Source organism: Hemitrygon akajei, chromosome 7 (assembly GCF_048418815.1).
Source record: "Hemitrygon akajei chromosome 7, sHemAka1.3, whole genome shotgun sequence".
Taxonomy (NCBI): Eukaryota; Metazoa; Chordata; class Chondrichthyes; order Myliobatiformes; family Dasyatidae; genus Hemitrygon; species Hemitrygon akajei.
In genome coordinates this window covers 97,909,135-97,937,058 of record NC_133130.1, presented here as the reverse complement: position 1 = coordinate 97,937,058, position 27,924 = coordinate 97,909,135, and the positions used below count along the sequence as shown (strand labels likewise).

At 40.9% G+C, this 27,924-nt stretch overlaps 1 protein-coding gene across 8 annotated transcripts in view; it reads right to left on the bottom strand.

Annotated features, from left to right (window-relative positions):
- Positions 1-27,924, bottom strand: part of map4k3a (mitogen-activated protein kinase kinase kinase kinase 3a) — a 275,670-nt gene that overhangs the window by 28,905 nt on the left and 218,841 nt on the right. For all 8 annotated transcript variants that reach the window (XM_073051531.1, XM_073051530.1, XM_073051535.1 and 5 more), the window contains 5 exons: positions 25,875-25,996; positions 24,682-24,723; positions 10,670-10,754; positions 10,510-10,589; positions 10,099-10,159 (listed from right to left, as the gene is read on the bottom strand). In XM_073051531.1, coding sequence (XP_072907632.1) covers positions 10,099-10,159; positions 10,510-10,589; positions 10,670-10,754; positions 24,682-24,723; positions 25,875-25,996 — 390 coding nt within the window. The remainder of the gene's footprint in view (positions 1-10,098; positions 10,160-10,509; positions 10,590-10,669; positions 10,755-24,681; positions 24,724-25,874; positions 25,997-27,924) is intronic.

Sequence of the window (27,924 nt, the reverse complement as noted above, 5' to 3'; positions counted from 1 at the left end):
TTCCCTCGGAGACATTCTTTTCCTCCCTTTACTGATTTGTGTCACGAGTTCACTGACCTTGTTTCAAATGCCACGGGCATTCAGATAAAGTTACTTACACTCAATGTCCTGTTAGAATCTAGAAACCTTCACATTCTTTCTGTATTTCCACCCTTACTCCTCTCCTTTCGAACCTTTGCTTTGGTCTTTGCAATGCTTCCTTCTTGTCTTGTCGTGTGGATTCCCATCCTCTTGCCATATTAACTTAACCCTTTCCCAATAGCAATAGGCCTCCCAACAACCTGGAATAAGACCGTACCAAGTCAGTAAGGATGACGTGAAGCCACTGCTGTAGGACCACTCATAACAGACAGACTAGCTCCAGATGACGTTTTGGGCTAAGACCTTTCATCAGGACTGGAAAGGGAAGGGGAAAGAAGCCAACATTGGGTGCGTGGAAGAGAAGGAGTATAAGCTAGAAGGTGATAACTAAAGTCAGGTGAGGGGAAAGGTGGGTGGGAGATGGGAGATGAAATGAGAAGGTGAAAGGTGATGGGTGGAAAGTTAAAGAGCAGAAGGAATCAGACAGGAGTGGAGAGTGCACCAAGGGAGAAAGGGAAGGAGGAGGGGCATCAGAGGGAGGTGATAGGCAGGTGAGAAGAGAAGGGGAGAAGAGGGGAGCTAGAATAAGGAATGGAAAAGATGTGAGGGGGAGGGAGGAGAAATTACCAGAAGTTAGAGAAATCATGTTCATGCTGTCAGGTTGGAAGCTACTCAGGCGGAATATGAGGCGTTGCTCCTCCAGCCTGAGAATGGCCTCATCATGGCAGTAGAAGAGGCCATGGACTGACATGTCAGAATGGGATTGGGGAGTGGATTTAAAATGGTTGGCCACTGGGAAATCCTACCTGTAGTGATGGAGCGAAGGTGCACAACAAATCAATTTTGTGTCTCACTGATGTAGAGGCTGCTACGCTGGGAGCAAAGTAGCTATATATTTTTTAAATCTGGTAGTTTCAAAGCCAAAAATATTAAATAATTAAAATTCCAATTAACAGGATTTAAATTCCTTGGCTGCCATGAAGGGTGTGTGGGTGGTGAGATATAAATCTCAGTTGATAATACGGATATTACCATTAAGGTCAAATTTTAGTTTCTATCTAAGAGACATTTAGATTGGCACATGAATGTGAGGGAAATGGAAGAATATGGACATTGTGTAGGCAGAAGGGATTAGTTTAGTTATTTGATTACTGGTTCAGCACCACACTGTGGGCCGAAAGGCCTGTTCCTGTGCTGTACTGTTCTGTGTTCTACTACCGTACTGTTCCGTACCGTGATGCCGGTGGCTATGGCCACCCAAGGAGGACGGCATCAGAGGCGGTGTGCAGTCCAACAAACGGTGCAAGTGATTTTCTTGAATGTTTTTCTTGTGATCACAAGACCCTGTTGGACACTTGTAATGTAGAACACTGCAAGTCTGGTTCGCTGGTGAGACCGACGGCGGGGGAGCTATGTAGCCTCAGTTGTTGCACGGACCAGGCCCTCATGCTGTTGCAGCCGCCCAGGGGAGGAGACGCCAGTGGTGTGCGGTGTGGCTGGTCCCTCCCATTAGTGCTGCCTCCAGTGTTCGCTTGGTGAACACAAGCTGGATTGCACTCGTCCGCAACTACACTACTGCATGAAGAACTGCTGCATACTTGTTCTTGCAGAACTGTGGCTCCAGAACAACAACCCTCTACAGGCCATGACACTCAGGGACTTGGGCTATATATGTTTGTATGACTGTATGTTTACTGCTCTCTTATATGTGCTTTGCACTGTGTGCGACTGCCAGTACTGTGTCTTGTGCCTTGGCCCCGGAGGAACACTTTTCCGCTGTATTTACGTGGATGGCTGAAAGACAATTAAGCTTAAGCTTGAAACTGAACTCCAGCTTTATGTTCTATCACTACCGACAAGCAACTACTTGCATACACTTTTATACTGAACTAAACGTGGCTTCTGGCTCCAACAAATTTTCATGCACAAAGCATGAAATTGTTTTTAAAACATTATTCAATTTAAAACTGAGATGATGTATTTGAAATTAGTAGCAAAAGAGTCCTAATTCTCAGAATCAGACGCCTTCCTTGCTCTGACCACACAGCATGTCTTCTTTTAAGATGTACATTCCATCTGGCACAGTGGGATAACACAGTTATTCCTGGGAAGAGGGCGATATCTATAGACTCCATAACCACTTCACACAGGAAGTCACAAGGCCAGTAGACTGGCACATATATCTATGCTAGAGCTCTGCCAGGAATGTTATTTGGAACTAAATGACAGAACTTCCTCTGAGGATCAAAATATCTCCCCAAATGTTGTTCAAGATCCCTGAAAGGTTCCAGTTGCAACATCTCAAGCATACCAACTGGACCATGCCACCTACCTGCAGCTACCATCGACAGGAAGATACAGAAGCCTGAAGTCCCTCACCAGCACGTTCAAGAACAGCTACATCCTTTCAACCATTCTGTTCTTGAACCAACCTGTACAACCCTAATCACAAGAGTTCAGCAACACCATAATCACTTCGAACTAAAGTGAACTTTTATTTGTTTCAACTGTGGTCTTTCTTCTAAACAATTGTACGTTTTTTTTTAGTGAATCTTGCTTATATGTGCCTGTGATGTTTTCACTGGACTTGTACATATGACTGACCTTCACCAATCTGGCTGCCATATAATACAACTTACTATTAAAAACTCATTCTATCAGGTAGGCCACCAGTACCTTAGGACGATGTAACATAAAATATCTCCTCTGTCATTTGTTTAATCAAATGCCTGTTAATCATCTATGACAGTATGCCCCAGCTTCCCTTAACCCTAATGCCTTTTCATGTCAATATTATCTTATTCTGACACATAGGTATGGTAAACCAACACAACTGGTTTGTGCATCATCTCAGATGGACTGGAACCTCATGCGATACCAAAGTGTCAGAAAAGAGTACAAGAGTAAAGCAATGTAAATAAACACTTCAAAATTTACACAACTACCCTAACTTTACAAGTCACCTCAGTCAACATCATAGAGTCATAAAAGGATAGAGCACAGAAACAGACCGGCTGACTGTCCATTCACTGCCCACTTACATTCATCTCATTCCCCTTATTATCCAATCAACCCTCCAGACGTTATCACGGACCAACATGCTAGGGGCAATTTACAATGGCCAATTACACTACCGCTCGTGGAAGGAAATTGAAGCACCCGGATGGAACCTACACAGTCAGAGGCAGAACGTGCAAACTCCCCACAGACAGCAATGAAGGTCGGGGGGGTTGGGGGCAGAGGTCATACCAGGTACACTCAGGTACTGCTACACTTCCAGCAAAGCACCGAACCCGATGTGCATGACTCATCTCGGTGCCAAGTCCATGAATGCATTCCAAGCATTAAGGGATTAGTACGTCCTTGTTGCTTTTTGTTACTTTAAGCTTTTTGCAAACATTAATTTATCCACCAATAACCAATGGTAACGTGTGACCTCCAAGCATGATCAAGTTATTCCAAATGAGCTCCATCATAAACAAAAGGATGAGGAAATGGGAACAGTCAGCCAGAAAAGCTCCATCTTTGGGGATGGGTGGGGGGCTGGTGAGGGAGATGGACAGGGAACTGTACAGCGGGATGAGAGGTAGACCGAATGTCAGTACTTGTTAGAAGGCTGGAGCAGGGACCCGTTCTCCATTGTGAGTGCCAGCAGCTACTGCAAGGCAACTAAGTTTATGGGACTGTTGCAGCAGTTACTGTGGCAAATGCTGACAGGACTTGAGTCAACATGGCACCTGGTAGATAGACATCAAGGCAGAGGAGTTCCAAGGCCTGTCCAACTAACTCGGGTACGAGGGTGCATCACTCTAAGTGCCAAACAGTTTTGAGAGGTCAAGAATAGTTTCTTTGGTAGCGAAATCTAGGCCCGAAACCAATCACTGGATGGCGGGGCCCGGGTTCTAATGGAAGGCACGATCTGCTGTTTGGACAATTTAAGTGCCAGCCCAGATAGACTGGAAGGCAGGGTGCCTAGAGTCAGGCCAGGTTTCATCATTCTGGATGCCAAGCCAGTTTGGAGAGGTTGAGAACACCTTCAGAAGCAAAATCTAGGCCCGATGAGATTCGTCGTAGTGGAGCCTGGGTCCTAATGTGAGGTACAATCCACTGTTCAGACGATTTAAGCGCTGGCCCAGATAGGCTGCAAGACTGCCCCCGGCTGCTCTGCTTCATGTCTACAAACTTTGCGGCCATTTGCCCCACTAACAAGATGACTTGAATTCCAAGGCTTTGGACCTATTCTGGGGATCAGGATCTAAGGACTCCATTTGATTCAGAATGCTGTTGTTGTGCTTGCTTCTATTGTTTGCATAATTTATTTTTTTCTGCACATTAGGGTTTTTAAAAAAAAATTGGGTTATTTCAGGTTTCTTGCTTTGTGACTGCCTGTAAGCAAACTAATCAAGGTTTGATAATAAATGTAATTTAAATCTTTGGATCTTGGAAATGTTGATTTCCTCTCCCAATGAATATTACAAAGCATGCAAGAACTTGAACTTGTCCACCTTGGCAAACCTGCTTCAAACCAGGTGTACATTCTGATGAAATACTGAGTCAGGATGCACAGTGCTGAACCAGGCAGCATCATGGGAGAATCTCTTCACGGGTGCTGCCTGACTTAATGAGTATTTCTAGCATTCGCGAAGATGTATAGGTCTCACTTTTCTTTCTGCATGTCAGGACAGGTCCATCAGGAGGAAAAAATGTCAATTTATGTCAGATTCATATTGGGCTGCAGGTGATTAGGTTTAATTTCAAGTAGGCTTCTGATTCTAACTTGTTGGAATTACATGCCCCCTAGTGTGTGATAACATTAATTGCAGCTGCTCCCACACAACAAAGAAACAAGTACGGGTCCCTACATGGTGGCGAGGCACTTTGGGTTAATTAGATTGGCAAGGTATTAGAAGAATATGTTAATAAGGCATGGCAAAGGGAAGTGGAGCAAGAATTCTTTTAATCCAATAAAAGCTCTTTTCTTGTATATGAATAGATAACAGACAGACAAGTAGACTGGCTTTCTCCATCAAGGAAAATGCCTCTAGTACTAAGGGAAGAAGCCAGGAGAGCAAGTGTAAGTGTGACAGTTCATGTCTTTGTCCCTAGTATATCACAGCCTTTCCCCATCAGCAAAATAAATTAACCATACGTATAGAACTACAGTGCTTTTAACAAATTAGCACTGCCACAGAGGGGACAGGTGAAGCTCGCTGAGTAATACTGTGCTCAGAGTGTGGGTGTCATCAGGAAAGCAATGACTTCACAAAATCAGAATCAAGTTTATTATCACTGAAATATGTCATCAAATCTGTTGTTCTGTGGCAGCAGTACAGCGCAATATATAAAATATAAATAGATAGATAGATACTTTATTCATCCCCATGGGCAAATTCAACATTTTTTCCAATGTCCCATACACTTATTGTAGCAAAACTAATTACATACAATACTTAACTCAGTAAAAATATGATATGCATCTAAAATCACCCTCTCAAAAAGCATTAATAATAGCTTTTAAAAAGTTCTTAAGTACCATAAATGTATATGGTATACCTTTATATACCATAAATAAGAAATATATACATTTTAAAAATTAAATAAGCAGTGCAAAAATAGTGAGATAGTGTTCACGGGTTGTTCATTGTCCAATCATAAATCCGATGGTGAAGGGGAAGAAGTTGTTTCTAAAATGTTGAGTGTGTGCCTTCAGGCTCCTGCACTTCCTTGCTGATGATAGCAATGAGAAGAGGGCATGCCCTGGGTGGTGAGGGACTTTAATGATGGATGCTGCCTTTTTGAAACATCATCTTTTGAAAATGTCCTTGATGGTGGGGACAGTCTCGGTAGTAAAGGAAAGCACAGGCGTACTTCCATGGTTCATTTAGCAAGAGTTTACAATGAGGTAACTGAGTCTGCTCCGCCATTTCATCATGGCAGATACATTTCCAATCTCCTCCCTTCAGCTCGTATCCCATCATGCCCTGAGTAATCAGGAACCTATCAAACTCTGCCTTAAATATACCCAATGACTCGGCCTTTACAGCTGCCTGTAGCAAAGAATTCCACTGATTCACTACTCCCTGGTTAAAGAAATTCCTCATCTCCATTCTAAATGGGTGTCCCTCTATTCTGAGGCTGTGCACCTTGGTCTTAGACTCCTACACCACAGGAAACATCTTCTTCACAATCACTCTATCGAGGCCTTTCAACATTTGATAGGTTTCAATGCGATTCCCCCTCCCCCCATTGTTCCCAATTCCATCGAGTACAGGCCAAGAGCCATCAAACGCTCCTTTCATGAATCATTCTTGTGAACTTCCTTTGAACTCTCTCCAATGTCAGCACATCATTTCTTAGATAAGGGCCTAAAATTGCTCAGAACACTCCAAGTGAGGCATCACCAGAATCTTATAAATCCTCAATATTACATCCTTGCTTTTATATTCTAGTCCTTTCAAAATGAATGCTAACATTGCATTTGCCTTCCTCACCACCAACTCAAACCTTCAAATTAACTTTTAAGTAATCCTGCATGAGGGCCCCCAAATCCCTTTGCAACTCAGGTTTTCGAATTCTCTCTCCATTTACAAAATAGTCTGCGTTTTTATTCCTTCTAACAAAGTGCATGACCATACACTTCCTGACACTATTCCATCTGCCACTTCTTTACCCATTCTCCTAATCTAAAAGTCCTCCTGTAGCCTCGCTGCCTCCTCAACTACCTGCCCTTCCACCCATCTTTGTATCGCCCACAAACTTGGCCAACAAAGCCATCAATTCTGTCATCCAAATCACTGACATATAATGTAAAAAGCAGTCCCAACACAGACCCTTGTGGAACACCACTAGTCACTGGCAGCTAACCAGAAAAGACTCCCTTTATTCCCACTCTGCCTCCTTCCAAACAACCAATGCTCTATCCATGCTAGTATCTTTCCTTTAAAACCATGGACTCTTAACTTATTAAGCAGCTTCATGTGTGACACCTTATCAGAGGTCTTCCGAAAATCCAAGTACACAACATCCACTGATTCTGCTTTGTCTATCCTGCTTGTTATTTCTTCAAAGAATTCCAACAGATTTGTCAGGCAATATTTTCTCTTAAGGAAATCATTCGGATTTTGTCCTATTTTATCATATGCCTCCAATGTCTTCCCAACCACTGAGGTCAGACTAACTAGCCTGTAATTTCCTTTCTTCTGTCTCTCTCCCCTTTTGGAGTAATATTTGCAATTTTCCAGTCCTACAGCAGATATCCTTTTTTTTATTGTTTTTTAATGCATTTTCTACAATACTACAGATAAGAAAAAAAAAACCCAAACCAAAATAAAAAAATTAATACAGTGCGAAAATAAACATACAATAATAATATAATACAAAAAAGATAATTGAAAAAGCACCCAAATTGAAGTCTTGTAAAGTTAGAATCCTCCCCAAGCCCCACAGCAAAAAGAAACTCCAGACCAACCACAACACAATATAGAGAATATAAATCAGGACAATCAAACCCCCAAAACTGTAAATACGCTTGAAAACAGAAGGTAATAATGCCTACTACCAAAAAAAAGCTGAAAGTAAGGGACTGAAAAAAAACCTTAATTAAGAGGAAGGTTATGAAAATACTCAATAAAAGGTCCCCAGACCTTATGAAACTTTATATCCAAATTAAGAATTGAATAATGAATTTTTTCAAGGTCTAAACAGGACATAATATCGTTAAGCCATTGAGCATGCGTGGGCGGGGCAACATCTCTCCATCTAAGGAGGATTACAGCAGATATCCTAAGGGCAGATAATTTAAGGGAATGTACTCTGTTGAAAACTGAAACAAAGGAGGGTCAAACTGGATGAGTCCCATCAACTCTTTATCATGGCAAACATTTTGGAAGTCACTAAGAGTTCTATTGGCAACATACAGTGGTGTAGAAAGCTTATATATCCTGAAATGTGATCAGATCTTCAGGCAGGTCCTAAAACCAAATAAAGACACAAAACAAAACACAAACAAAATTATACTTGTTCATTCACTTATTGAGAAAAATTATCTAATATTACATGTACTTGATGGAAAAAGCATCTAAACCTTTGCTTTCAGTAACTGGTGTGCCCCCTTGTTCAGCAATAACTTCAACCAAATGTTTCTGGTATTCTGCACATCAGCTTGGATTAATTTTAAGCCATTCCTCCTTACAAAACTGCTTCAACTCTGGGATATTGATGGGCATCCTTCCTTGAACTACTTGCTTCAGGTCCTTCCACAACGTTTCTATAGGGTTATGATCAGGACTTTGACTCAGCCATTCCAAAACACAAATTTTCTTCTTTTTTAAACCATTCTGCTGTTGATTTACCTTTGTCTTTCAGATCATTGTCTTATTGCATTATCCAACTTCTATTAAGCTTCAGGTGAGACAGCTACCCTAACATTCTCTTGTAAAATGTCTTAATACAATCTTGAATTCATTGTTCCCTCAATGACTACAAGCTGTCCAGGCCCTGAATCAGCAAAGCAGCCTCAAACCATGATGCTCCTTCCACCATGCTTCACAGCTGGGATGAGGTTTTGGTGTTGGTGTGCAGAGCCCTTTCTTCTCTAAACATTTCTACCAATAAGTTAAACTTCTGTGCCACCTGTCCACAGAACACTGTCGCAGAAGCATTATAGAACACCCAGGTGGTCTTTTGCAAACTTAAGACATGCAGCATATCCACCATGGAGTCCTTCCACAAACACCTTTTTGTTCATTGTTCTTCTTATAATGGACAAATGATCAGAAATTTCTGCAGGTCTTTTACTGCTACCCTTGGGTTTGTTCCTTTTTACCTCCTTCGGCATTGCACCTTGTGCTCTTGGTGTGATCTCTGCAGGATGCTCACTCCTAGGGAGAGTAGCAACAGTACGGAGTTTCCTCCATTTGTAGATAAATTCTCTCACTGTGGGCTAATGAACACTCAAGTGTTTAGAAATGCTTTTGTAGCCTTTTCCAGCTTCATGAGTCTCTACAATTCTTCTACTAAGGTCCTCTGAAAATCATTTTGATCAAAGCATGGTGCACATAAACAGATCTTTCTTGAGAAGAGCAGGCTCTGTCGGAAACCTGACTTTGTGTGCCTTTTTTTAATATACGGCAGGGCATTTCTTCAATCCACACCTCTAATCTCATCCCATTGATCGGAACACCTGTCTCCAAATAGCTTTTGTAGAAGGTTCATATACTCTTTTCCAACAAATACATGTAATATTGGATAATTTTTCTTAATAAATAAAATAAAAAGTATAATGTTTTTTGAGTGAGCAAACACGAGGAAATCTGCAGATGTTGGAGATTCAAACAACAACACACACAAAATGCTGGTGGAACACAGCAGGCCAGGCAGCATCTATAGGAGAAGCACTGTCGACGTTTCGGGCAGAGACCCTTCGTCAGGACTAACTGATGGGAAAGATACCAAGAGACTCTTATCTTAATATCTTAGTATCTTTCCCTTCAGTTAGTCCTGACGAAGGGTCTCGGCCCGAAACGTCGACAGTGCTTCTCCTATAGATGCTGACTGGCCTGCTGTGTTCCACCAGCATTTTGTGTGTGTTGATGTTTTTTGTGTTATTTATTTAATTAGGTTCTCTTTATCTAGTTTTAGGACCTGTGTGAAAATGCGATCACATATTTCTGCAGAAATAGAGAAAATTCTACAGGGCTCACAAACTTTCTAGCACCACTGTAAACCTCTGCAAGTAGTCTTAAAGCAAGAGAACCTCAGCCAAACTGGTACGAACAAGCCATTTGCAGACATGTAAGCCAAATACAGGAAACGCCGAAAATCTGACATAACAACAGAAAATGTTTCAGTCAAGTACTAGCTCAGGTAGCATCTATGCAGTAAGTCTCCTTTTTACATTTTGAAGTAAAAAAGGAACTTTCAGAAATCGAAAATAACATTTGCAAAAAAAAATTTGAAAAAGTGCTTAAGAACAGTTTAAAAAGATTAAAACATTCCATTTGAAAAAGTTCAACTTACCAGATATCGATAATAACGAATTGTTCATCACATACAACCATGTGCACCTTCTCTGTACAAGCTAGAATGAAAATACAAGCTCTTTGAAATAACAGATTACATAACTTAGAGATTAAAATGAGTAAAATATGCTTCCTATTAACTCCACCGTGCACAGTCCCAAGGAGGAGGCTAGCAACTCCATCCCATAAAAGCCTAGAGCTACAGAAACTCCAAAGACATCATTCTTGGGAGAGAAAGGATCTGTGTGTCAGCAGGTTATGCCCCAGTAGGGGTGATGGGTTTAAGAAGAAGATGCTTCATTCTGCCACCACTTCACACAGTAAAAAAACACACCAATTCCTTTTACAACTTTATTGTAGTAAACTAATTAAATGCTTAAGTAATTTAATTTGAAGACAAATTGCTTACCTGTTCCATTGATGTCTCATGCAATTCATTGAGGTTTAAAGTGTAAATGCCTTCTTCAGCACCAAATATCAGGTACTGGTCTGCAAATGGAAAAAAAAATGCATAGATGTGGAAAACAAAAGAAAGAATTGCACCTTTTATTTCTGAAAATGATAAATACCTCTTGTATCTGGATTAATCCATGATGTTGCACAGTGGATTTTCAGAGGGCAACCATTAAAAACCTTAGAGAAACATGCACCCATCTGAAAAAGATAATTCCCATTTTATTTAAAATGTCTTACAAAATCCAGTTACAATAATGTTTTATTTGCAAATACATTAGGATACTACACCAGACATTTTCTTTCATAACTGTATTGTGGTTGTTTGGCTCCTACATAACTTGGTAATTAATTCACTTCTCCAAGGAATACTTCACAGTATTTGCTCTTTTCCCCTGCCATTAACATTCTAAGCATTTCACAAGTAAATACAAAGATAGGTAATGCATAACTTCCTGAAACAGCAATCACAATGTTTTAATTTCGCAATTAGTAAACCCTGGAAAAGGTACAGGGAAAAAAATGTTCAAACTGCAGCCACAGCAAAATTCCATCACTATTAGTATTTAATTCTCATCCACCATGCTACGCCCATGTATTATGTCATGTTATTTGTTAAATAAATCAGTTCTGTATTTTGATTCCTCTAGCACCTAATTCCAACTTTTACCTTGTTCTGCAAACTTATTTCTTTATGTAGCATTACTACCTAAAAAAATCAGAACAAAATAATATGAACTATATTCCAGGCTTGTAGAGTGAATTTCAATTACAATTTATTTTATTTATAAATGTCATGCATTTTGATAATGCCAGTACTCTTCCATATGACCATATAACAATTACAGCACAGAAACAGGCCATCTTAGCCCTTCTAGTCCGTGCCGAATGCTTACTCTCACCTAGTCCCAGTAGCCCGCACTCAGCCCATAACCCTCCATTCCTTTCCTGTCCATATACCTATCCAATTTTACTTTAAATGACAATACCGAACCTGCCTCTACCGCTTCTACTGGAAGCTCGTTCCGCACAACTACCACTCTCTGAGTAAAGAAATTTCCCCTCATGTTATCCTTAAACTTTTGCCCTCTAACTTTCAACTCATGTCCTCATTTGAATCTCTCCTACTCTCAATCAACTCTATCCATCCACCTCATAATTTTAAATACCTCTATCAAGTCCCCCCTCAACCTTCTATGCTCCAAAGAATAAATACCTAACTTGTTTAACCTTTCCCTGTAACTTAGGTGACCAGGTAACATTCCAGTAAATCTTCTCTGTACTCTCTCTATTCTGTTGATATCTTTCCTAAAATTCGGTGACCAGAACTGTACACAATACTCCAAATTCGGCCTCACCAATGCCTTGTACAATTTTAACATTACATCCCAACCCCTATACTCAAAGCTCTGATTTATAAAGGCCAGCATACCAAAAGCTTTCTTCACCACCCTATCCACATGAGATTCCACCTTCAGGGAACTATGCACCATTATTCCTAAATCACTCTGTTCTACTGCATTCTTCAATGCCCTACCATTTACCATGTATGTCCTATTTGGATTATTCCTACCAAAATGTAGCACCTCACACTTATCAGCATTAAACTCCATCTGCCATCGCTCAGCCCACTCTTCTAACTGGCCTAAATCTCGCTGCAAGCTTTGAAAACCTATTTCATTATCCACAACGCCACCCACCTTAGTATCATCTGCATACTTACTAATCCAATTTACCACCCCATCATCCAGATCATTAATGTAAATGACAAACAACATTGGACCCAGTAAAGATCCCCGAGGCACACCACTAGTCACTGGCCTCCAACCTGACAAACAGTTATCCACCACTACTCTCTGGCATCTCCTATCCAGCCACTGTTGAATCCATTTTACTACTTCAATATTAATACCTAACAATTGAACCTTCCTAACTAACCTTCCGTGCGGAACCTTGTCAAAGGCCTTACTGAAGTCCATATAGACAACATCCACTGCTTTACCCTCGTCAACTTTCTTCGTAACCTCTTCAAAAAATTCAGTAAGATATGTCAAACATGACCTTCCACGTACAAATCCATGCTGACTGTTCCTAATCAGACCCTGTCTATCCAGATAATTATATGTACCATCTCTAAGAATACTTTCCATTAATTTACCCACCACTGACGTCAAACTGACAGGCCTATAATTGCTAGGTTTACTCTTAGAACCCTTTTTAAATAATGGAACCACATGAGCAATACGCCAATCCTCTGGCACCATCCCCGTTTCTAATGACATTTGAAATATTTCTGTCAGAGCCCCTGCTATTTCTACACTAACTTCCCTCAAGGTCCTAGGGAATATCCTGTCAGGACCCAGAGATTTATCCACTTTTATATTCCTTAAAAGTGCCAGTACTTCCTCCTCTTTAATTATCATAGTTTCCATAACTTCCCTACTTGTTTCCCTTACCTTCTCCTTAGTGAATACCGAAGAAAAGAAATTGTTCAAAATCTCCCCCATCTCTTTCAGCTCCACACATAGCTGTCCACTCTGATTCTCTAAGGGACCAATTTTATCCCTCACTATCCTTTTGCTATTAATATAACTGTAGAAACCCTTTGGATTTATTTTCACCTTACTTGCCAAAGCAACCTTGTATCTTCTTTTAGCTTTTCTAATTTCTTTCTTAAGATTCTTCTTACATTCTTTATATTCCTCGAGCACCTCATTTACTCTATGCTGCCTATATTTATTGTAGATATCTCTTTTTCCCAACCAAGTTTCCATTATCCCTTGAAAACCATGGTTCTCTCAAACTTTTAACCTTTCCTTTCAGCCTAACAGGAACATAAAGATTCTGTACCCTCAAAATTTCACCTTTAAATGACATCCATTTCTCTATTACATCCTTCCCATAAAACAAATGGTCCCACTCCACTCCTTCTAAATCCTTTCGCATCTCCTCAAAGTTAGCCTTTCTCCAATCAAAAATCTCAACCCTGGGTCCAGTCCTATCCTTCTCCATAATTATACTGAAACTAATGATATTGTGATCACTGGACCCGAAGTGCTCCCCAACACATACCTCCGTCACCTGACCTATTTCATTCCCTAACAGGAGATCCAACACTGCCCCTTCTCTAGTTGGTACCTCTATGTATTGCTGCAAAAAACTATCCTGCACATATTTTACAAACTCCAAACCATCCATCCCTTTTACAGTATGGGCTTCCCAGTCTATGTGTGGAAAATTAAAATCTCCCACAATCACAACCCTGTGCTTACTACAAATATCTGCTATCTCCTCGCAAATTTGCTCCTCCAATTCTCGCTCCCCATTAGGTGGTCTATAATACACCCGTATAAGTGTTACTACACCTTTCCCATTCCTCAATTCCACCCAAATAGTCTCCCTGGATGAGCCCTCTAATCTATCCTGCCAGAGCACCGCTGTAATATTTTCTCTGACAAGCAACGCAACACCTCCCCCTCTTGTCCCTCTGATTCTATCACACCTGAAGCAACGAAATCCAGGAATATTTAGTTGCCAATCACACCTCTCCTGCAACTATGTTTCACTAATAGCTACAACATCATATTTCCAGCTATCAATCCATGCTCTAAGCTCATCCACCTTTTTTACAATGCTCCTAGCATTAAAATAAATGCTTTTAAGAAATTCTCCACCTCCTCCTCTCTGTTTATCTCTAACAGTACAAAGAGCTTTACTGTCTTCTTTTTCTTCCTACTCCCATACATCTGTTCCTACACTCTGGTTCCCCTCCCCCCTCGTATCTAGTTTAAATCCACTGGAGCCTCTCTAACAAACCTACCTGCAAGAATATTTGTCCCCCTCCAGTTCAGATGTAAACCGCCCGGCCGGAACAGGTCCCACCTTCCCTGGAAAACTGCCCAATTATCTATAAATCTGAAGCCCTCCCTCCTGCACCATGTCCTCAGCCACGTGTTGATCTGCACTATCTTACTATTTCTAAACCCACCTGCACGTGGCACTGGTAGCAATCCTGAGATTGCTATCCTTGAGGTCTTGTCTTTTAACTTGGCACCTAGCTCCCTAAACTCACCTTTCAGGACCTCCTCACTCTTCCTACCCATGTCATTGGTCCCTACATGGACCACGACCACAAATGAGTGTGGTTTTGGAGTGAGGCTGCCACCATATGCCACTCTATTATCATCTCACATAATCAGAATCCAATTAGTTATCACTTATGACATGTGACATAAAATTTGTTGTTTTGTAGCAGCACAGTGAAATGCATTTTATATATATACACAGTACTGTGGAAAAGTCTTGGGCACCCTAGATTTTATAATATAAATTATATTTAAAATGTTTATTTTTTTATCTTCAGTATTAGTGTCAGTAGAAAAGTGCAAATTTTAGAATTCCAAATACTCATTTTCCAAAAAATTAAATCATACAGAATTTGTTTGTATTTCATTAAAGTAAGTAACATATTAAGTAATGCACCACTTTTCAAAGAAAAACTTGATTACTTTGTAGTTATATAGCCCAGTGCATGATTAAACAAAGATACAAAAAGGATGCTGATGATCAATGACATAATGAGCAGAATGAACTAAACAGATTAACTGAAACAGAAATGGGTGTAGAATGAGGGGCGACTTCATTGAAACCCATCGAATCGGGAAAGACCTTTGACAGGTGGATGTGGAGAAGATGTTTCATATGATGGGATAGTCTAAGACCAGAGGACATAAGCTCAGAATAGAGGAATGTCCCTTTAGAACAGAGATGAACAGGAATTTCTTTAGCCAGAGAGTGTATTTGTTGAATTCTTTGTCACAGGTATCTGTGGAGACCTGGTCTTTATGTATATATAAGGCAGAGGTTGATAGATTCTTGATTGGTCAGGGCATGAAAGGATATGGGGAGAAGGCAGGAGATTGGGGCTGAGAGGAAAACTGTATCAGCCATGATGAAATGGCGAAGCAGACTTGATGGGCCAAATGGCCTAATTCTGCTCCTATATCTTATGGTATTATAAATGAAACTGGGTGAAAGACAACCAAACTGAAGGTGAGGGTGTGGGAGATGTGACAGTTTAATCATCAATTCTTTCACCTAGGCAAGAGTAAACATAGCAACAAGACACCAAGTTGTCATCCTGCATCAACAAGGTCTCTCCCAAGCAGAAATTTCGTGGCAGACAGGAATTTCAAGATGTGCTGTACAAGTTCTTCTGAAGAAACACAAAGAAACTGGCAAGGTTGAGAACCAGAAATGTAGTGGTTGGCTACAGAAACTGAGTGCAGCAGGTGGGAGATATCAAACTGACGTCTGTTCTAAATCAAAAGTAGTCCAACACTGCTCTATTCTCTGAACTAACAGAAACCACTGGAAGTCATGTACACCTCTCTACAGTCTGGGGAATTCTTGTCAGAAGTAGTTTCCATGGAAGAATTGCTGATAAAAATCTTTTCATCCAAAGTGGAAGCAAAGCCTAGAGATTCACCTATGCACAAAAACACAATGACTGGGGTGCCTAACAATGGTAGCAAGTACTTCGGACTGACAAGTCAAATTTTGAAATTTTTGGCTCAAGTAGGAGGCCAGTTCTTGATAGAAGACCTGGAGAGCACTACGTGGATGAGAGTCTGTAGCCAACAATGAAGCATGGAGGAGGTTCCCTGCAGGTTGGTGCTGCATTTCTGCAAATGGAGTTGGTGATCTGGTCAAGATCAGCGGAATCCTCAATGCCATGCAGATTCTCATTCATCACGCAATACCATCAGGGAGGTGTCTGATTGGTTTCAACTTCATTCTGAAGCAGGACAATGACTCTAAATACATGGACAGGGTCATAAGGAACTATCTTTAGTGAAAATAAACAAGGAGTTCTGCCATAGATGGCACGGCCTCCACAGATCTCAACATCATCGAGGCTGTTTGGGATTACCTGCAGACACAGAAGCAGCAAGTGAGAAAGCCAAAATCTGCAGGAGAACTGTGGCAAGTTGTCCAAGGTGCTTGGGACAACCTACGAGCTGAATTTTTTGATATTTAGAAACTTCTCATTATTTTTGAAAACATCTTCACTTTACAGAATTTTATTTACATGTGCCTAAAACCTTTTCACAGTACTGTGTATATGTACGTATGTGTATGTATGTATGTGTGTAAATTAAATTAGAGCAAGAACAGACAAATATATTGAGGAAGTACTCATGGGTTCATTGTCCATTCAGAAATCTGACAGTGGAAGGCAAGAAGCTGTTCCTAAAACATTGAAGGTGACTCTTCAGACTGCTGTACCTCCTCCTTGGTGGTAGTAATAAGAGGGCATGTTCTGTGTGGTGGGGGTCCTTAATGATGGATGCAGCCATTCTGAGGCATCAACTTTTGAAAATGTCCTCAGTGCTGGGGAGGCTATAGACCAAAAATTCTTAAAAATTAACTATTGCAATAAAAAAGGAGAATGAGATAGTGCTCATGGACCATACAGAAATCTGATGACAGAGGGGAAGAAGCTGCTCCTAAATCATTGAGTATGTCTCTTCTTCCAATATCTACCAAGGACTTCTAGTTTCCATTCTAATTATTTTATTTGTGCTATAGAAACATACATTCTTATGTACATACATGGTATTACTAAATTCAGTACTGAAATGAATTCACAATCCTTGTTGCAAGCAAATTCCAATGCCCTCAAAGCAAAATGACTGCTTAACATTTCCCTTGGGCTATAAGAACGGATGGAACACATTTTAATCTGATTCAGTAAAAAATCACAACTATTACTTTCTCACTTCAGGTCTAAGCTGCACCTTCTGTAGATTCTTACTTTTAAATTAGACATGGAGCCTAAAGAAGCTGTTTCCCATGTGTAATATTTTGAACAACTTCATGACATCTCATTGACTTTATAAGAATTATTTTTATAAGTAAAAGCTCAAGATAACTAAAGTAAAAATACTACGCAATGGAAGCTGTACAAACCTGAGCAGTGAAACAAATACTTATGTCAATTTGCAAATGACTCATGTGCTTGTGAAAGTGTTTTGCTTTAACTCTAGAGCTGTGGTGCCGATCGTGGTAGAGCGTGGCTGAAAAGGAGCATAATCAGCATCATACTTGAATTGAGTTTGTTGCTCCAGGAATTCAACTCAACCTGCTTTCCCCCACAGCCTTTAATCGGGCTACCCCCTCCTACAATGAAATCTGTACTAGTCAAAGTAAATTTATCAAAGTACATATATATTACCATAGACAACCCTGAGATTCATTTTCTTGTGGGCACACTAGATAAATCCATAATAGAATCAATGAAAGACCACATCAACTTGGGCATTCTTCCAGTGTGCAAACCACAAGCAGTGCAAATACAAGAAAGAAAGAAAGAAATAATAATAGTAAATAAATCAGCAATAAATATCGAGAACATGAGATGAAGGCACCTTGAAAGTGAGTCCATAGGTTGTGAGAACATTTCAGTGATGGGGCAAGTGAAGTTATCCTCTCTGGTTCAAGAGCTTCATGGCTGAGGGGTAATAACTATTTCCAAACCTGTTGATGAGTCCCACACTACCTGTACCCTCTTCCTGATGGCAGCAGCGAGAAAAAAGTATGGCATGGGTGATGGGGTGGGGGGGTGTCCCTGTCAATGGAATCTACTAGATTAAATCCCTGCAAGAAAGTTTAAAGCATTCAGAATTTGTTAAAGCGGCCTTCCAATTAATAGCAGGTAAGTCGTGGAAGTGTTAAATCTCAGGAAAAGCATTTTCAGAACACTGTTTTCTAGGCCACATCAAATTCATGCTGGCTCCTTGTGGAGGAATCTATATGAGCCACTACCTGTTGTGACAGTAAATTATGTTGATCTACAGGGTCACAGGATGAATCCACTGAGTTCTTTGGTCTTAGGTTTCACCATAGTGGAACATTACAGTTAAACAACCTTTCAAAGTAAATTTATTATCAAAGTACATGACACACCATCATCTCATCACCCTGAGATTAATTTTCTTGTGGGCATTCACAGTAAATCCAAGGAACACAACAGAATCAATGAAAGACCAAACTCAACAATGTGCAAATACAAAAGGAAAATAAATAAGCAATAATTATCAAAAACATGAGATTGAATGCTTGAAAGTGAGTCCATAGTTTGTGGGAACAGTTCAGTAATGGAGCAATTGAAATTGAGTGAAGTTATTTCCTTTGGTTCAAGAGCCTTATGGTTGAGGCACACTAACTGTTCCTAACATAGTGGTGTGGGACCTGAGGCTCATGTACCTTCTTCCTGATGGCAGAAGCAAGAAGAGAGCGTGGCTTGGGTTATGGGGGTCCTTGATGATGGATGTTGCTTTCCTGCGTCAACACTCTGTGTAAATGTGCTCAATGGTGCGGAGGGATTTACTCCTGATGGACTGAGCCATATCTACTACTTCTTGTAGTGTTTTCTGTATAAGGGCACTGGTGTTTTCATACATGCTATGGTGCAGCCAGTCAATGTACTCTCCACCACACACCAATAGAAGCTTGTCAAAGTTTTAGATGTCACGCTAGATCTTTGCAAACTTTAAAGAAGTAGAAGCACTGCCATGCTTTCTTCATAACAGTGCTTACAAGCTAGGTCCAGGACAGATCATCTGAAATATAACACCAAGGATTTTAAAGTTAATGACTCTCTCCACCTCTGATTCCCTGATAATGACTGGCTCACGGAACTCCAGTTTCCTCCTCCTGAAGTCAATAATCAGCTCCTTGGTCTTGCTGACATTGAGTGAGAGGTTTTTTGTTGTGACACAAATCAGCCAGATTTTCAGTCTTCCTACTACCTGCTGATTTGTCACCACCTTTGATTTGACCAATGACAGTGATGTCATCAGTGAACTTACACGGAGCTGTGCTTGGCCTCACAGTCGTCAGTATAAAGTGAGTAGAGCAGGGGGCTAAGCACACACACTTGTGGTTGACCTGCGCTGATATAGAATGCAGAATGTGGACTAGATGCTGTTGCCAATTCGAACAGACTGGGGTTTGCAGGTGAGAAAGTCAAGGATGCAATTGCACAAGGTGGAATTGAGGCCTAATTCTTGGAGCTTATTGACTATTAATTTCTTCCATCCTCTCTCCTTTTCTAACCTTACCCCCACCTCCCCTGAATGCACTGCCCTCTGTGCGAATCCCAACCTCACCATCAAACCTGCAGAGAAACCGGGGTGCTGCTGTAGTGTGGCTGATTGCCTCCATCTTGCCGAGACCAGGTGGCATCATTTACTGACCTTTTTTAAAACAGACTCCTTTCAGGACCACCATCACCAACCTCATCAACTCTAGAATCTCCCATTCACAGACCTCATGGCTCCCTTACCCCGCACTGCCTTCTATCCAAGATCTACAAACCTGACACTCCAGGTAGGTCCTTGTTTCTGCCTGCTCCTGCCCCACTGAACTCGACTCCGTATACCACACTCCATTTTATCCCCCTTGGTTCAGTCCCTTCCCACCTACATCCGCAACACTTCACACGCTCTCCATCTCCTCAACAACTTTCAACTCGCTGACCCTCACTACCTCACTTTCACTTTGGATATACAGACATTTTACACTTCTACCCTCTATTAAGAAAGTCCTAAAGCTCTCCACTTCTTTCTTGACAGCAAACCAACAACCACCCACCTCCATCTGGCGGAACTGGTCCTCACCTCAACAACTTTTCTTTCGTCTCCTCTCACTTTCTCCAGGCTCCAGATACAGCCATGGGCACCTGCACGGGTCCCAACTATGACTGCCTTTTCATTGTCTATTCACCATTCCCCATCCTCCATACAGGGCTCCAAACATCCTTCCAAGTGGGCCAACACTTCACCTGCTGGGGTCATCTACTGTATCCAGTGCTCCCAATGTGGCCCACTGCTTTGATGAGCATCTCTGCTCAATCCTCAAAAACAGAACTTCCATTTTAATTCCTATCCCTATTCCCATTTCAATATGTCAGTCCATAGCCTCCTCTTCTGCCACAATGAGGAAGCTCTCACGTTGGAAGACCAACACCTCATATTCCACCTACGTAGCCTCCAACCTGATGGCATGTACATCGATTTCTCCAATGTGGTAATTTCCCCCTCCCCCTTTCCTCCTTTTCAATTCCTCACTGTGACCTCTTTCCTCCTCCTCACCTAGCTTTCAACTCCTCCTGGTACTCCTCCTCCTTCCCTTTCTCCCATGGTCCACTCTCCTCGCCTATCAGACTCCTTCTCCAGCCCTTTTCATTTTCCACCTATATCACTTCCCAGCTTCTTACTTTATTCCCCTGCTCCCCACCCATCTGGCTTCACCTATCACTTTCTAGCTCTCCCCCACCTTCTTACTCTGGCATCTCTCCCCTGCCTTTCTGGTCCCAATGAAGGGTCTTGGCCCGAAACGGCAAATATGCTGCCTGACTTGCTGAGTTCCTCCAGTATTCTGTGTGTGTTCTGGTATGAAATTCTGTTGTTGATTTTATCCCATGACCACAAGGAGGCGATGGGGAGCACTGCAGCCAGGGAAAAATTTACCACCGGGATGCAAGTTACTAGTCACGGAAAAACATTAAAAACAATGAGTGCATATGAGTGGGGAAGAAAAAGAAAAACTTAATGTGGATCACATATGGTGAATTAAAACACAAATTTATTAAAATGATAGGCACTGAAACACACTGGTAAAAATAAAAAGGCTACAGCTAAGTATTTCATCTGAAGTTACATTAGGCGAAAGTGAAATGCAGTCATGTGGAAAGTGCCCAGCAACAGAATGATTCAGGAAGTATAGAGTTCAGGACACAGCTTAGCACATCACCGAAACCAGCCTCCCCTCCATGGCCTCTATCTACACTTTGCTGCCTTGGTAAGACCACATCCACCCTAAATATTGCTTCTTCTTTCCCCCCACCCCCCACCCTGCCATCAAGCAGAAGACACAGAAGCCTGAAGGCAGGCACCAAAAGGCTCAAACTCCGTTTCTATCCTGCAGTTATTAGACTAATTTATGATAAAATGAATTCTTGATCTCACCATCTACCTTGCACCTTATTGTCTGCCTGTGCTGCATTTTCCTTGGAACAGTAACACTTTATTCTGCATTCTTTTTCTCTTGAACTACATCAGTTGTGATGAAATGATTCCATATGGATGGCATGCCAAACAAGATTTTCACTGTCCTTCAGTACATGCGACAATTATAAACCAGTTCAATTCAATAGTTCTTCAATATCTGGAAAAGCACTTTAAGGCAGTGGTGGTTTGTGGTTAACCAACACTGCTTTTTGTCTGAGAGCACACTGCAGCAGAATTCTGAATTCCACATCGGGACTGAATTTAAATTCCATCAGTTCCCATGGTGGTGGTGGGGAAGCATTTGAATTCGTGCTCTCTGGATTGCTAACCATTCTTTATCTGAACTATAGCCTAATTTCTGACAGCAGGAACAGAAAGTAGTTTGATAGATGGGCATTATTTATTGTTTTGTTTCTAACAATAAAGTGGACTACTCCTTTACAATAAATGAACACATCCTGTGGGGTAATTTGCGTTAATCACTGTTTCTCAGATTGGCAACAACTCAGAATCACTGGCACCACCCCAGCATCATGAAGACCAACAGGAAATAAACAACTTCCTTTCTCTGTTTCCTTTACATTCATAAAATTTAATTAGTATCTCTCTAATGTTTAATAGATATAGAAAATTAATTAAGAGATCATTTTAAAACTATATTTGGAAAATTATTTCTACCAAAATGGTATATTTTCCTTTTAAAATGCTACTTCAAGCAATTGCAGAAGTTGTATATGAGATAGTGTTATCAAAATAACAACCAGACTAATAACTCACATAGTATTTAGGCAAATGAGACAAATATATGGTTACATTAAATCGGGGGTCCCAACCTTCTTTATGCCATGGACCAATACCATTAAACAAGCTATCTATGGACACCAGGTTGTGAACCCCTGTTTCCCCAGCTGTGCCACTCCATTCACTTAAATGTTTGCTTCAGCACTGAAATGCACTAAATGGGATGTGTGGTCAAAGGATTTCCACGCTGCATACAAGCAAACCCCTAAAAGAATTACCGTAGATTCCGGACTACAGAGCGCACCTGATTTTAAGCCGCTGGCACTAATTTTAGAAATAAAATCATTTTTTTAAATGTAAAGGCCGCACCGGATTTTAGGCCGCACCGGATTTTCGGCCGCAGGTGTCCCACGTTGTAATATGAGATATTTACACAGAAAGATATTACACGTGAGGATTTTTTTAACTTTTAATTAAATCCATATGGTAACAAAAACAAATACATATTGCAAATGCTTTTTTTCGAACCGTGCCCGTACGCGGCTACTTTTAAATATACGTTGCGTATACTTCTTTACTGAACAACATTCCAATATCTCCTAACGACTGGTAAAAAATATATATACTGCAGCCTACCAGGAAAAGTTATTGATACCTTTAACTTAAAAGCAGAGTTCGCTCGGATCCAAAGCCGCTCGCGTAATCCGCTCCCCCCCTCCTTTCCGTTTCATCGCAAACGGCATTTAAAAGCAGATTTCGCTCGGATCCAAAGCCGCTCGCGTAATCCGCTCCCCCCTCCTTTCCGTTTCATCGCAAACGGCATTTAAAAGCAGATTTCGCTCGGATCCAAAGCCGCTCGCGTAATCCGCTCCCCCCTCCTTTCCGTTTCATCGCAAACGGCATTTAAAAGCAGATTTCGCTCGGATCCAAAGCCGCTCGCGTAATCCGCTCCCCCCTCCTTTCCGTTTCATCGCAAACGGCATTTTCCCACAAGACGCCGCGAAACCGGGTGTGACGTCATAGCATCCCGCGATGTAGTACAGAAAACAAATATAGTTTAAACTAAGTAGGGTAGGTAGCACAATGCTTCGAGTGTTTTCCATGTTGATGAGGGTGAGTACAAATGACTGATTTACAATAATTTAATTGTGAAAGTGCGCTTGATTTATCGTACAATTTCATTGGACCTCTGTGAACTACTCATCAATTTTATTGGTCTACTGTTACGAGGCAAAATGTTTACGAGGCGGCATGAAAAAAATAATGTATTAGCCGCTCTGGATTATTGGCCGCAAAGTTCAAAGCTGTTCAAAATGTGGGAAAAAAGTAGCGGCTTAAAATCCGGAATCTACGGTAGGTCAATGCTACAAACTACCTTACTGTGTTAAATACATCCAGCAATTCTCGTTAGTGCTGAAAATGATTATAAATGCAGAATCTCCTTTTATCTGGTTTTAGTTATTGTTAGTGATTAGAAATATGAACATTTAATGTTTAAATTTTTAAAAGATCACCGATATTTTGTGCTCCCTTCCCTTTCTCACTTGGTCCACTCTCCTCTCCTTTCAGATTCCTCTTTCTTCGGCCCTTCTACCTATCATCTCCCAGCTTCTCACTTCACTCCCTCCACCGCCACCTACCTACCTTCTGCTTCACCCGATTTCACCAATAACTTTCTAGCTTGTACTCCTTTCCCCTCCACCACATCCCTTCTCATCCTGGTTTCCTCCCTTTCCTTTCCAGTGCTGATGAGGGTCTCAGCTCGAAACGTCAACTCTTTACTCTATTCCACAGGTGCTCCTTGACCTGCAGAGTTCCTCCAGCACTCTGTGTGTGTTGCTCTCAATCTTTCTACATCTGATTGACCTGCAGAGTTCCTCCAGCACTCTGTGTGTGTTGCTCTCAATCTTTCTACATCTGATTGACATTCACCCACTCTAATTTACGATGTTTGCATTCTTTAACTTCAGTTCTTCAATGTGACAAGGAATAGAAAGTTGCTTTGTCTGGATAACCCCATAAAAATATGCAACCAAAGGCAAACATCATTAAGTCCCCTGCTGCATAAAATTATGCTCCTTTCAGCCTCAAGAATCCTAATTACAGCATTTGATAATTTTACAATGGGCAGAGAAAAATCGCTGGCAAGTTAAATGTAAAGTGTTTTCTTGGTCAAAATAAACTCAACTCTGGTGTTCTTTCAGCAGTTTCAACTTGTAATGAGAGACAGACCAAATCCAGATCAATTTAACAAGCCTTTCAAGCATCCAGAACCTATTCTTTCTATCATGCTTCTACCAGTGGACACTCACATGCACTTTTGGCGTTGGAGGAAGACCATTACTGATAGGTTTCTGTAAAGAAAAAAAATAAGCACAAATCAGAACAAAGACCCACTTTCTGACAGTATGATCACACTAATCTATATTACAAAAGGGCAAGAAACTTCATATATTGCTTTTTATTGCCCTACGCAGATGGATGGGCAACATATTACTGATGTCTGAATGCAGCTGCAACTGACCTTCAATCCACTTCAGTACTCTGCATAATGGTATTAACGACTAGATAAATAATGCATATTTTGGGAGCTTAGGAAGTCCCTAAATGCGGATCAAATGTCACAACTGAGATTTATTTGTGAGGCTTTGGAATAGCTCAACAAAAGATGAGGGAAATAATAAAAAACTAAAACCAAAGAACTACTCAACATTGATTCAGACATGACAAAGGTGTTCATATCCGATGACCAACTTCTACATTGGGAGAGCTGTTCCATCTTGTAGATTAGACAAGCAACAGTCCAACACAGAGTCAAACTCTGTAATTTACCTTCCAGCCAGCATCCCAGAATCTTCCCCATAATCCATATTATTAAACTTTTAGCCAGGATAATGCCAACTTGTCATGAGTCAAGTTAAGCCTTTAAAAAGCTTCATGTAGTAAAAGTCAGATCTCATAACCTCTCAATACTATTTATTCCATTTGTCACAGATACTTGTTTGTATTTTTTCATTGTTCTTCTAAACTAGGCTCCCATTATCTTCACAAATTGAGGTTCATGAGAGCCAAAGGTCATGGGTGTGAATCTCAGCCTTAACCAACCATTACTGAGCAAGCTGACATCCCAAGACCATTCCGTCACGTTTCACAACAGGAACATTTTGCAATAACTTGGTGTGGGAAACAACAGAATCTTTACCACATTGGAAGTCATGCACGCTCTTCCTGAGCATGAGGGAAATCAAATGCAAATTCCGAAGGCAGAAACAAAAGTCGAAAAGAGAAATGGAGGAGGGAAAATTGCTATGTTGCTTTCAAGGAAATATCATAACACTGATCACTATGTAATGATGCCCTTTGGATTATGAACTTCATTCTCTCTCCAATAAAGAAACGTAAGGGTGTATTGCAGGTGTCATTGTGGTATCATTGCAACCACTGAAAAGGGAAAGCCCTCCCAGAACTGCACGTGACAAACTTCACAAAGCAGTAAAATACTCACAGGAAGGTCCTTCTTATCCTTCCTCGGAGGAAGCCCTGGTGGATAACTACTTCTGTTTTCATAATGCTGTTGAGGGCTGCTGTCCTTCTCCCCATTCACCTGCGTGGAGCTTACCCCATTTGCTGAATAGAGAAATACATACATTCAATAAGCATCAACATCATATCAGAAATAGTGAAACACAAACATCAAAAAAATCTTCAATGATAGACTTGTGGCCAAAGTAGCAAAGGCACATTTTTGGACTGTACAGATATTTATCATCCAGCTGAAAAATAATCTCTGACGGGTTTGCAGTTTACCGTAAGGAAGGTATACAGCTGTTGAAAGAACCCTGGGGAAAAACCCTTGTTGAGATTGTGTTACAGCCACACTTACTTTCATATGCAGATGCCAAAGCCAAGGATGCTGCAACTGGGGTAACGAGATCTGTGCCTTTTTACTTTTATAGCACACTTTTCCATCATCAAAGTTTCATGGCCCAGAGTGAGCAGGCAGTCAGCTAGTGGGCATCAGTTCGGTAGAACATGCAGCTAAACATTCTTGTTGCATGGTATACAAAGCAAACATGCAGCAACTGCAAAGCAATACTCAGGTAAGATTTGCCAAAAGCTTCTGCATAATGTAAACTGATTAAAGAGCAAAGTGCAATGATTGGAAGCAGAAGTGGCAGTGCCCTGTTCCCAATGTCAACATCTTCAGAAGTGCACAAAGTGATAAGGAACTCAGCAGGCCAGGCAGCATCTATGGAGAGAGATGGACAGCCCATACTTTCTCCATAGATCCAGCCTGACCTGCTAACAACCTCCAGATGCCAGCATCTTTTGCATGGTCAATATCTTCATTGCAGTATTTTCTCCAAAACAGGTTGATATAAGCTTGTGCTCAACAAAATATGATAATCATAGTTAAAAGGATAAGAAAATTTAGATATATTATCTCTCAAAAATCCAGAACTTCAAGGGACTCTAATAAAAATTGAAAGACAGGGGCAAGTGGAAACACCACTTTAAACATGTTTTGGTTTTAAATGTTAAAAAATGCATCTGCCTGGATTTATATTTATGGAACATGTCATAGAATCTTAAAAGATTGTCAGGACAATTTTCAAAATCATTTTTTTCTGTGGCTTGGAACTCTAAGTTCATTCTGATTTTCTGATACTGCAGCCCTCCACTCCTAAAGGCACTGACTTTTTGCCAGCATAAGGCTGGTTATGCACAAGTCGTCTTCTAATATCATCAGGTTCCATTCAGCCTTTATGACTTTGTAATATTCTGGTTCTCTAATTCGTCATATTCAAATTCCTTCATTGCCCCAACCTTCCATTTTTCCTGTAGACCCACTGAATCTACAGCACTCCTAGAAGGGTATAATCCTCCAAATAACTAGATATTTCACAATCCACCTCAACAATGAATGCACTTTCAAAGGTGCGTCATGAAATCCCCTCCATCAATCTGCCTGCTCTATTCTCCTCTAACAGTTCCAGGAAGTTCAGCTCAAATTGTATTTGGATTTATCTGACTGCACTTCTCTATGTTCCTCTAATACAGGGATTCCCAACCTGGGGTCCGTGGACCACTTGTATTGGTCCATGGCATAAAAATGGTTGGGAACCCCTGCTCTAATGGAAGACATTATCTAAATTGATGTGAATACAGCCATTATCTGCAAGTCTCGATTCTAAACACTAATAAATATTAGAGGCCAAAATATTCCGACCTAGATGTACCACTATAGTCTTGGATGAAACAGAGTCAAAGACCACTGTCATCGGATGAAGGGGAGCCCTGGGCACCTGCCCAGCATAGACCTACAAAAGTCTGTAGCCCCAAGAGAGAAGAGAACATGCAACAAAATTTGGGCCACTGTTTTGCTAACAAATATCAGAATATTTAAATGGTTCTCAATATAAAGTTCATAGAAGATATGATTTTGCATAATTAATATTGAATGGAGAAGCATGTTGAGAGTTATTTCAACATTACCAAATTACACGTCCTTTACTTATGCAAAACGAAAAGGAACTTGATAAAATGGAAAGGAT